Genomic DNA, 12,554 nt, shown 5'->3' with positions numbered 1-12,554 from the left:
GAGGATGAACACTGAGAAGGGGTTTAATTAGTTTTGGTAAAACTCAGCCCTAGGCCGAGAATAACACTGGGCTACAACTCTTTGCGATAAAACTGCAACAGATCAAGTGAAGATGGCAGCGCCCATAGGGTTTCCAGTTAATGCTACGAGGCTTATGAGTGGTGGGAATGGCAGGATGGAAGAATGGGGGTTAGGAGGAAGAGAGGGGAAGGAAGTAAAGGAGGGAGGAGAGGGAATGTGGGCTACAGGAAGGTATTAAAGCAAGCACAGCAGGGATGGAGCGAGGGGATTAAGATAAGGAGGAATAGATAGAAAGAGGAAGAAATGTCTGAAAAGCATGTCTGCTCAACTGGAGCTGCTGTCTTTGCTAGCAGTCGATTTAATTTCCAACAGTTCCATACATGTAAAAGATAAGTCAGGTGCTTTGTCAAGCGACCTTTTCAGTATGACTGTCACTAGTATGACTGTTTCTTGCGCTTTCATTGGCTATATCAACCCGGACAGACTCCTCGAGAGCTCCACATATTTAGCGTGCTAAAGCTAGATATTTGGAAATGGAAAACCTCTGCTTGCATCTTTGAACAGTTCACACATCATGCTTGAGGGTTTTAAGGAGGGGCTTTTGTATGGAAGCAAGGTGAAAATCGGGGGTAGATATGTAATAATGAACTAACAGAAAAGGATCACCAGACTTCTGCTCTAAGGAGCATTTTAATGCATTCAGTTTAGCTACTGTGTTGACTTAAATGCCAGAGAGGGTGCAGAGCTTTGCTGTTTGGACAATCTAATGCAGCTTGCTTGGTAGGATTGTTTTTGTGACAAACTCAAGGAGATGTCTGGTTGTATTTGTTGAGAAAAGGAAGTGGATGGACTCAAGCGAGACAGAGTAATACAAGCAATAAACACAGAAAAAAAGGAGAAAAAAAAACATCAACAGCTTTGCTACAGCGCGATTTGATCCCTCGAGAGCGGATGAATCGTTCAATGTGAAGGATAGGTATACAGAAGAGGAGATACATAGGTTGCATTTCACCAACAGCTTTCAACACTCTTTAATTTCCCTATTCTTTCTTGTCCTTACAACCCAATACGTACAACCATATTGCCACTCCATATGTCTGCTGCAGGCACTAATAGCTCACAGCGATGTCGCAAAACAATTTCTATGTATCACAGTATGTTGGAAGAAGCCATTATCACTGATATTATGGCTCAACAGAGAGTTGTTTACCAATCAGGCCATGGGCACAGAAACTATCATAAATAATTAAGCTTCTGTTCAGTCGGCACTTTCAAATTCCAGGAAGTATTAACGATTGGTAGATCTGGCAGCCCATAAATGTCAGTAAACACTCCAGGTTGAGGACAGAAGGTCTAATCAGGTTCTGATGTAATCAACTCAAGGAGCTGATACGGGAGCAACACTCTGGGGGACTCAATCAACTGAAGCGTGACACGGTTTCTTTTTGCTACACAGCTTTGTTAAGTCACAACAGGGGCAATTTAGTTTCACGGTCGCTAAACTTATATATTGGTGTCAGGGGAGTTGTTCTGTCTTGCTCTTTACTTTTCTGATTCACAGACCTTGATTAGACCTTGCTGTGGGACAGTGAAGACGAGCGGAGCGTCTGGTAGTGATATTGATCCCACGACACCATAAACTGAATCGCATCTCCGGCTGACTTTTCACATTAAAACACAATTCATGCCAATTTGGATTTAGGCTCAGTGGGATGTAATGTCTCCAACTATAGTCTTATGTAAAAGATAAATCAGTTTTTAATGAGGGAAAGCCTGTTCAGCGTATAAATTAATTGGTTGTTTCAGTTTCTGTCACATATCATGAGCATAGCTGTGGCTGGCCGCTTTGCTCAGCGGTCTCATCTCGTCTCCGGCAGCAGCTCCACTCAGTGTTTGAGTAGAGACTGGAGCAACAGGAACTTCAGCTCTCATAAAAATAAGCTTCACTGCACGTTATTGCAGAGCACTGGTCAAACACTGCTGCCACATTACAGCTGCTGCCTCTCACTGAAGTCTTGGACAGTGCGTTGGTTTCTGAGTCTGATGTCCCTTCGTCCACAAAGTGTGTAAGAGATCTACCAAATGTCGATCTCACAATGTCGTTAGGATTTAGATTTTCTTTTTGTGTGTTTATTGCAGTAATATAGCAGCTTTGTTTATTAAGAAGAAGAAAAGCTTTACTGGACCAATTTTAAGCTTGAAGTCAATTAATGAAAAGAAAAACTGCCAGTCCAGCAAATTAAAAGTCCCTTTGAATGAATGGCAATGAAAACGACAACAGTTCTAGCTAAGTGGATTTAGCAATGTTGGTTTGTTGGCTAATCAAGACTATTAGATAGCTTACTATTGGATAGCTTACCACAGTAAGACATTCATGGTCAGTGGATGAAGCCTAATAACTGTAGTGACCCAGCAGACCTTTCCTCTGGTGAAATCATCAGGTCAACATACTTTACAGTGGGACCAAAGCCCGCAGAACTAATGCATTCCCATCAGATGTGTTTCGTATCCCACGCTGACCATAGACCGTAAGAAGTGGATGTTGTCAACGTCACATCACCCGTCGATCTGTGGACTGCAGTTTTGAAACCTTGAGGTCAGCATTTTAGCAATCACCATCTTATTTTTTTTGCCGTTGGTCATTGACGCAAGAGGGTGGAGTTAAATTCAACTGAACGCTGATCAAGACATTTTTGCATGACCAAAAGACTACCATGAACTTTGATGAACTGAAAACACACTGTGAAAGTGTGAAAGTTGTAAGACGTAAACACGGGCAACTCCCAGACCTGACAACGTTTTGGTAACGACCTGCTTACCCTAAAGCATTCCCTGCTTTATGGTCTATTTTAGTCTAAATGGGACCATCATTTACTAAATGAACATCATCTTGTATTATAGGTGACTTGAAACTATGGTTTGAGACCATAAACTCATGTTTACAATGTAATAAATCAAGTGAGAAGTGAAAAGTAGAGTGATGATACTTTGCATCGTCTTCACTTTTCAGACCAGGAGGTTGTCGTCTGATGCTGACTCTCAACACCAATTAGCAAATGTTAAAACAAGTATATTAGCATGCTGTTGTTAGCGCTGTGCACAAGTGCTTCTTGCTTTGTGCTCCTTTGGCCATTGCAGGCATTTCTTTGACCTGAATCTCAGTGGAGGATCTGTCAGTGGAGACAGTAGAGCTGTATGCCAACACATCAAATGTGACATGTATCCACACACCATGCTCTCAAACTTGACATGGAACCAATAAGGTTCACATATTCCTCATGCTGCTGCAGCTCTCCTGACTCTCCCCTCACCCGCACTTACTCTTCCTTTCCCAACTCTCCCTGTCGTACTCTCTTATTCTCTGTCGCTCTCTGTCTTGTCTTCTCTTGTAATTGGCAGCTCCTCCTGCGAGGAAACGCTCAGGGCTTTTCTGACACATCACATTGTCCCTCTGTATTTTCTAAATTAGGGCTTTATAAATTTGGGTGTCATATACCTCCGGCTGGTAGCTCCCTACGCAAGAGAAAGAAGAAAAACATCTTCTTGGGTCCTAAAATTGCTTTCTTTTTAAAATATGTTTTTGACATAAAGTTTGAATGTGATGTTTAACCACAATCTACATTAACCAGATATATAAAGAACTGTGGGGATGGACAGAGACTCTTGGGTAAATTTACATTGGCACAACAGATCAATTTTTTTTACCTCCTCCGGTATTTCTCTTTTACAGTGTGATAGTCTGGCTTAAATCAGACTTTGTCTGTTTAGACAGTGATGTGAAGTTCATCCACATGCCATGCCATAAACACACTTTATGTTGCGGTTGTAACTACCGAGACATTGAGGTAATGTCATGATTTCTCTTTTTGTCACACAATTGATCAAATAAAGGACTTGTAATGTAATCAAATGTAACCCACGTGTAGAGAAGCATACCACATGTACGCCAATGAAAGAAAAGACATACACAATTTAGTCAAGCATATCCCAGTCTGAATACTGCTACAGTTGTTCTGAATGTTTTTAACTGAGTAGTTGGGTCCGGACCTCTACAATTGATGGGATGGTAGAAAATGAAAAGAAAACTTTCGGCACAGTCTCGCAACTGGAGATAAGTAATCCACCGCAGTAACCAACCACCAGCAAGGCCCGTTGCCGTCCCTCCTTATCGAGGTGCTGGTTTTACCCCAGCGCCCAGGAGACCTCTGAACTTTCTGTAATAGCCTGTCAGCGATATTGTTGTTGTTTAGTGATCTGCTGTGCTACACTGTAAGCTGCTTTGCAGTGCAACATTTGTTTAGTGTGTTGTACATATGACTTTTACACTACAGTCATTTTGATATGTAATTCATAACATGAATTCTTTCTGCCTGTTCAAGGGCCTTGTATATCTTTCTGAGACACCTAATGAAAAGGAGACATTACTATCGTTAGTCGCATCATAATGTTAGACTTGGAATTTGCCTATTGTTTCTAATAAGCGGCGGAACAATCAGACATCAGTCTTGCACAATTTGATGAAAGTCCATTTCAGAGCAAATTTTCCATCTTGGTCTCTTGACTGCAGTGAAATAGTAGCGGTATGGGGATAGCAGCCACATAGACGTATCAATGTGTCAATAGGTCAAAATATGAAGGTTCCATTTAAAACACCAATGTTAACACAAGTGTTGCCCCACCACTGAAACTCAAAGCTAAAGATGCTTTACAGTATGGATTACCACCATGAATATAAAATGTATAGAGGGCCAGAACATACACACAGGTGTTTGCAGTTATGTCTGATTGGTTGATTCGCTCTTGTTGGAGCTTATAGACATCATCTGGGGCCACCAATCACTAACATCTAATAATGATAGAGAAGATGATTATGAACAGAAACAACAAATCAGTGTCAGAAGAGCAACCGAGCTCTCAATCAATCACAGTCTGCACGTGCTCTCACAGCCACGAGTAGCGGTCTAATCAGGCAAACATAATTGAGAACACCTGTGTAGGTGGACCATGGCTGCAGGCTACAGAGGTTTTCGTAATGTCCGATACTCTGTTTATATGAACTACTGATTTGTCTTGCGTCTTTACGTGTCTTTACATGAATATTATGTCCCAAAAAACCCTTACTGGGTCATCAGAATGTAAAACACCTGACATCTAAAGCCACTTGGGGATATTTAAACTCCTTGAATGTCAACAAACATGTTAAAGGCTCCTGTTTCACTATAAGCATTGCTCCTGTGCTGGATCCCTGAAGCTGGCTTGAGTGTGAGCTGTGTGAGCGTGTGCGTATGCGTGTGTGTGTGTGTGTGTGTGTGTGTGTGTGTGTGTGTGTGTGTGTGTGTGTGTGTGTGTGTGTGTGTAGGCTACGGGGGAAGGCCATATAAGGCAGAAGATCAGTGTTGAACCTTGAGACGTGTGTCCCGTGATAGACACACTTGAGTCTAGTGCAACATGTGGTTTTATTGTGAAACCCTGCCAGCAGCAATCTATAAGATCCCCTTCGTTTGGGAAGGAAAAAGAAACTCAGTTAAAGTCGTGTCTTACAGAGCTACAGTATATATGCAGCACGAAGAAGAAGACGAATAAGAAGAAGAAGAAGTGTGCATGGTGGGAGTTGTGTAAAAATGCGCAGCTGGTGTGTGAAGATACACCGTGAAAGTTGAATTTTCACAACACGGCTTTCCTTTTCACGGATGACTTAGTGCTCATGGGAGAGCATGCGTGACCTAAGGAAGACTGTTTGTCAGCGCACGCGGAGGAGTGACGTATTCAAGCTCCGGCTTGACTGACGCGTCTTTTCACTGTTGATGTGTCCATGTGGCGGAGAGCGTTATAGTACCAGCTGACCTCTCTCTCTCTCTCTCTCTCTCTCTCTCTCTCTCTCTCTCTCTCTCTCTCTCTCTCTCTCTCTCTCTCTCTCTCTCTCTCTCTCTCTCTCTCTCCACCGAGTCGTTTTATCCTCGCTCACCATAGCTCGAGTATCAGTTACCGGGTGCCGCGCGCTGTCAGAGCTCGAGAGCAGACAGCAGCGGAGAGCAGACCGGAGCGAGACGGACACACAGGCTAAAGAGTCGGAGAGGAAAGCGAGAGAAACACACACCCAACCATCTATCTCACCATCCATCCAACGACCGTCTATCCTCCTGCAACCCCCACGCGTGCCCTCCTCCCTTCCTCCCCTTTGCTCGCCAGGTCCTCCCGACTGCAGCTTGTTGGGTTGTTGAGGCAGGATGCGCGATGGGACAAGCGTGCGGACACGCGCTCCTCTGCCGTAGCCAGCCGCCGTCCTCTGATATGTAAGTGTGTGTGTGTGTGTTTCATAACTATGTATAAATACTGTGTGTTGCGTTTGTACCGTAAAGCCTCTTGACACTTCTACATACAGCGCACAAGCTGAACGAGGCGCATGGCGCCTGGCGTTGAGCCAGATAATGACTGAGGGTGCTGGTGGTGTGAGTGTGACCTGCTGGGTGTCATTACCCCCCCCCCCCCCACCCCCTGACCCGAGTTGAACTTTGCAGGTGGCTGTCAGTATGAAAAGGTGTGGCGATCAACTCCATAACATTGTACGATCACTGACATGTTCAATTGCAGTTTGTATAGAGAGTTTATTGACCTTATATTGTGCCTTTGTATCTTCCATTGCATCATAACAGTAGCCTGCTGTGATACGGCTTCTCTCCCTCTTAATATCCCTTTTGGGAAACATAAATCTCATATGATAGCCCACATAATTGCATTCTCTCAATCGTTGTATTTGAATGTTTTTTTTTAAATTTTTTATTAAAGAGCTGACTTAAGCAAACCATCTTATCCTGATGTTTGGCGATTCAGCCCCTTTTTTTATATTGCATTCTTCATAAAAGGGTTATAAGCAGTAACTAATAGCTTTGTTAATTAATGAATAATTCATTCACGCTTTACAAATCAATAAATAATAAAAGCTTTTGGGTTGCCAGGTTGTGTAATATTCTCTTTGATGGATTAGCTTTACCTTCTGGAATATGAGGGGCATTGAAACTGTCCCAAAATGTGTATATTACCAACTTATTATGCATTTAGGAATTGATTTCCAAAATGTGTAACCCATAAAAAGGATAAACACCAGCCAAACACATTTTTCAAAACTTGGTAACCCGAAATGTGTTCTCCCTATTGGGTTATAAGTCATCTAAAAAAACATGATTTATGATTTATAAAACATCGATATCCTTCTCTGTTGAACCCCCCCAAAAAGCATCATCACAGAGCTTGAAACAAGATTTTTTTTTAGTGTGAATGTTCATTCTGGACTCCAAGGCTATTTTCTTTTAGGAAAAGTTTACATTTTGGAGATTGAGAAGCCTTTTCCACAGGATAGCATATATGTGGCGTGGATCAAAGGAGGCTGACACAATCAATATTAATACGAGGCAGCATCTTTGAAGCTTATAGTTTTTTAATGTTTTATTGTTTATTATTTGATTGTTACTGACATGAGTTGTGTTTATGTTCAGTCTGTTTGAACAGACTGATTGTCATAACTTCTCTCGATGGCAATTGTCAGGGGAAAAAGCTTTTAAATGTCAGCGGTGTTCTGCTAAATATCAGCTCATAAAGTAGACCTCTCCTTATGGCAAAACAGGTTTCTTTCTTTTTTTAAATGAAAGTTTGGCATGTTAACCTGCAATGCCTGATTCTAAATGAAGTAACGCATATGTTGCTGCAGAGCCAAGTGATTGTGATCAAACATGTAGCTGACATGGTGAGAGCTTCCCCCGGTACATGCTTTTTTTAAATGCTAAAAGTCCCCTCTCCCTCTCTCATAGCTGAATAGCATCGTGTACGGATAATAGCATTGTGATGCCATTATACGCCAATTGCACAAAACATGAGCGACATCTCCCTCATATCTAGTTTCAACCACTTTTTGTCTCAAAGTTGAAAATTCTCATCCAATGTGCTCCTCCTCCTTCATTACTGGTTTGAATTCAATATGGGAAATAACTGGATAATGGTTTATATTCACTTCACTAAGCTTCTTACATTGGGCATTTGTTGGCAATAGGAGAAAATAACCAGAGTTGTGGAGAGATAATGTATCTTACCAGGTGAATGTCAACGATCTTTGACATATAATGAGTTGTAGGAGCTGGTCTCACCTGCTCCCCTCAAGCTGGAGTCGCTTCGACTTGGAGACTCGGTATCTGCAATGAGTTAAGGTCATGAAGTGTGACGCTGTCGTGAAAGAGCAGATGTCAAACGTGTTCATGATCCCTCCTGTGATTGAGCATTGTGATACAAATCCAACATGGCCTTTTGTGCTTTCATTCCAATCATGGTTTTCTTGGATGTCTGGATTGAAGCTTTGAGAGACAGTTGTTCATCAGAAATATTGACTCGGCTCTACAGTTTCAGTAATCACATCCATGTTTTCGGCCTAAGCTTAGACCTCCATTCACCCTTGGCTTATAAGGTTTGATGCCGTGTCTTGATGTTGCTGCTTGTGTGTGCAATGGACTTTGTTTATCATCTCGCATCATTTTAGCAGCCAACAGGCATCGCCCTTGTAGTTTGTATTTGTGTGTGTGTGTGTGTGCCAGTGTGTGCGTATGTGGACTGTCTTCAGCCTGAAAAAAAAGTGCAATTTACTGGATTGATGCCAGGAAGTCAGATTCCCCAGCCTCCTGATGAACACACACACACACACACACACACACACACACACACACACACACACACACACACACACACACACACACACACACACACACACACAGAATTGCACAAAAGTACACAGCAGCAGCAGAGTTGTAACCTGATTCCTGATGAGTGTGCGTGTGTGTTTGAGTGTGTGTGTATGTGTGTGTGCGTGTGTGTGAGAGAAAGAGAGAGAAAGGATGCTGACATTGCACTGTGTTATCATCAGTAATGGGCTCATCAATACTAAAATATTCAGACACAGAGAGAGAGTGAGAACAGAGGCAGAGGGGAGATGAAGTGAAAGCAGTGAGAACCCATTGTGAGTTGTCACAGAATATGTTTGCTTCAGCAAAACATTCGGCAAAAAAGCATTAAATTCACTGATTAATCTACATTTGAATTCACTGTCCCTGAGTCCAGATTGTATGCTAGTTTGGAGGCCAGCAGTATAGATCCTTTAAATATATTTTTCATAAACAAGATTACTAAACATTTTACATTTCTATAAACATGCAGAACATCATTTAAATGGAGGAGCTGTGCACAGCCATGGCAAAAACTATTTCCCTCCAGTTGAACAGCATGTAATTACATTTTAAATAATGAACTGAAACAATATTTGGTTGAATACATTTTCTGCATATAATGAGGCAACTGCAAAAGCTTGGATGTCATGAAGCTCTTCCAGCTAAATCATCAGTACTTGAGATTAACATCTGTAAAACATCTGTATCTATGAAAGGCCAACAGTCCGAGAGAAGAATAAAGTCAACAATCATTCATTCATCAAACGTAAAATTCTGGCCTCAAAACCACCAATGGCATGCTTGTAATTGAGCTTTGTAGAGCCTAATGATGATTATATATTAACCGTTTTAATCAGTTAACTTTGGGATTCTGGGCTTTGGGTCCGCAGTGGTGAAGTGTTTTGCTCCTGATTGCAGAGAGGAAGAATTCTGAATTTTCTACGGCTGTGATTTGTGATTCCGGCCATGCCGAAGTAAGAGAATAAACTTCATACCAGAAACCAAGCTGAAAAAAAGGTTTCTAACCTCAGACCTTCACAGAAACCTATCATCATATTTCCCAGGAGTCGGCTGCATTTCATTAGTGTTGAGGTTATCATTGAGAGATAACGCCAAATGCAAATATAAGTTTAATGTGCAGCTTAAACAGAACAAGTATAGATCATTGTAGAGGTCACATCTGCACATCAAGCTTCCTCTCCAGAGTGTCATCCTGAGTCACACATCCATTAATTTTCCAACCCGCCTATGCAGTGAAGGGTGGCACGGGGCTGGACGCAATCCCAGCTCTCTCACAGGGGAGAGACCGGGTACACACTGACAAGTGTCTCATGTATCTCAGACCTGACACATATAGAGAACATGTGGCAGCAGCCTCCCGGTTTGAAAAGTGAAAACCAATGTGGCAGGTCCTTAAACAGAATTCTTTCTAATAGCAGCGGGCAGGTCTTCTGGTTGCAAAAATAATTCTGATTGTATTGAAGTCTATGAGAAAATAACCCACTTCTAACTTTATTTATCAACTCAGTTAAACATTGTAAACATGACTTTACGGTAACAATCCCTAGTTTCAAATCAACTTCAATACAGCATGATGTTCATTTACTAAATTATGTCCCAATTTAAAGTAAAATATCCAATAAATGAGGGTATGCTTTAGGACATGGCTACCTTGCGATTGACAGGTCATTAGCACGGCGTTGTCCAGTCTGTGAGTTGTCTGTGTCTTACAACTTTAACCCTTTCACAGTGTGTTTTTAATTCGCGGTTAATTGTAACATTTTGGTTGCCTAAAATTGTGTAATTCGGCATTTGGTTGTACGTAGCTTCACCCTCTCATCTCACTTCTGGTTGCAAAAAAACAAGACAGCAAAGGCCAAAATGCTGGAGGCTTCATTGCCATGTTGCCAAACGTGATCTCACGGTGACTAAACAAAATGTGTCCTTTGATCTAACATATTAATAGTTATTTGTTTAATTATTCTAAATCAAATGGAATCTCTGCATAACCCTATAGCAAATACTGTGCCCCTTAATTGAGTTGTAAAGCAAATATGGAGGCAAGGAGGTTGAGCCACAGAGAAGGCTTTGCACTGTTCAGAGGGATGTTTTCATGTCTAACATGGTATCAACACTGGAGCGACTTCAGCTGGTCCATCTGTTCAAAGTTAAAGATGAATTAGAAACAAAGACACAAAAACTCATGAGCTTGTTTCCAGTCGAATTGTTGTCAGTGTTTTCCGTCCTGTTGCATCCGACATATAATTTAGATAATCTGAATCAACATTGTGCACAACGTGAGCCAGGGTTTCATACGTGGGACCAAAAAATGAAAATCTGATAGTTTGCAAGAGGTAATGGTGCCATTAAATGAATTTTACTGTGAAGCAGTGGCAGGTTTATGTTGTACATAAAGACTTGTCGTTAAATTAGAACGCTAACTTATATATTCAGTAATAAAGGTAGGTCTCGTTCCAGACTGAGACAGTAGATTTGAAGTGGTGGACCTGTTTGTATCATTGAAGGAGAATAGCAGTCTTTATTACGCTATTTCTTTTCAGTGCACCGCCGACAAACTGTAGCACAAGGGAGTGAAAACAATGATGTCTTCAAACCGAACATATACCGACTGTATGAATCACACTTGGACACTGCCCTGAAGGTGTGATTGGACAGTTTATTATTTGGCAATGTCACAAACAACCTTACAGCATCAAAATAAGTATGTTTGCTTTGACATGAAATGGAACCTTCAGAGTAAACAATGCTGAAACAGCACTGCTCCTTTGTTTCCAATAAATATTCCCCCAAACACTTTGCGATGTTTTTCGAGAAACCGAGTAAGCATGTATTATATCCCTGCTGTTTCTATTGTGGGTTCTAAACAAGAATAGAAAACCTGGCCAGCTGGTCACTTGTGATGACTGTTTCTCATACCTTATTAGGAGGCGTTATTTTAAAGCCTGGAGCTAGAATTACAGTTAGGTTGAGCTTTTTGCTTTATCTGTTGCAGGTTTTAAGACTGAAGCACAGCATGGCAGGTTTAGAGTTGAGTCGAGGTGAGAGGAAGGTTCTGATGAAGTACAGTGTATGACATAAGGAAACAACAATCTGGCTGTTGCATTCCCGATGCAGACCCCTGGGCTTCGGGATTTGGTCGATAACGAGCACCGATCCAATACTGGCACGTAATTATTAAGCTGTACATCAGGCTTAACTTAAACTTTGTTTTACTTACTTTGTTAAACTAATTAAAAACTCTTTTTTTGTTTAATCATGTATTAAAATAGTAAATGGTAAGTCATTAACTTTCATGATCATTTTCAAAATTTACAGGAATTGCAATTCAACAGCAGATTTATCAAAACTCAAACAGGAATTAAAGTTCCAGGTTGCTAAAACCTGATCCGGCTATGTGAGTCAGCATCAGTCCGATACCGGTATTGGTGCATCCCTAATGTGACAGTCATTGTAAGAGAACAGCTCCAGGGAGTGAATTTAAGTCAATACAATATCATCACAAGTGTGTGTGTGTGCATGTGTGTGCGTGTGTGCGTGTGTGTGTGTGTGTGTGTGCGTGTGTGTGCGTGCATGTGTGTATGTGTGTGAGCCTGAGGTGTCTCAGGGAAATGAGCCTGACAGCTCCCATGGTTCCCAGCATTAACTCCAGCAGCTCCTGTCAGCTTTCTTATCTCTATGGACTGTTGCCACAGACAGGTGTTGCTGTCTGTTTGTGTGTGTGTGTGTGTGTGTGTTTGTGTGGGTTGGTGGGTGGCTGCGTGCGTGCGTGCACATTGGTGTTACTGTCAGTATAGTCTAATGGACAGC

The 12,554-nt window shown here is 41.7% G+C and overlaps 1 protein-coding gene across 1 annotated transcript in view; it reads left to right on the top strand.

Moving 5' to 3' along the window:
• The first annotated feature begins 6,243 nt into the window (after positions 1-6,243).
• LOC137790522 (cGMP-dependent 3',5'-cyclic phosphodiesterase) overlaps positions 6,244-12,554 on the top strand; it is a 127,674-nt gene continuing 121,363 nt past the window's right edge. Inside the window, exon 1 of the mRNA XM_068584844.1 lies at positions 6,244-6,314. Within this exon, the coding sequence (XP_068440945.1) occupies positions 6,256-6,314 (59 nt within the window). The 5' untranslated portion in view covers positions 6,244-6,255. The remainder of the gene's footprint in view (positions 6,315-12,554) is intronic.

Source organism: Clinocottus analis, unplaced genomic scaffold (assembly GCF_023055335.1).
Source record: "Clinocottus analis isolate CAN_PGR_092001 unplaced genomic scaffold, fCliAna1.0.p SCAF_2, whole genome shotgun sequence".
NCBI lineage: Eukaryota > Metazoa > Chordata > Actinopteri > Perciformes > Cottidae > Clinocottus > Clinocottus analis.
The sequence above is the reverse complement of the archived record's forward strand: the minus strand, read 5'-3'. Positions and strand labels throughout refer to the sequence as shown.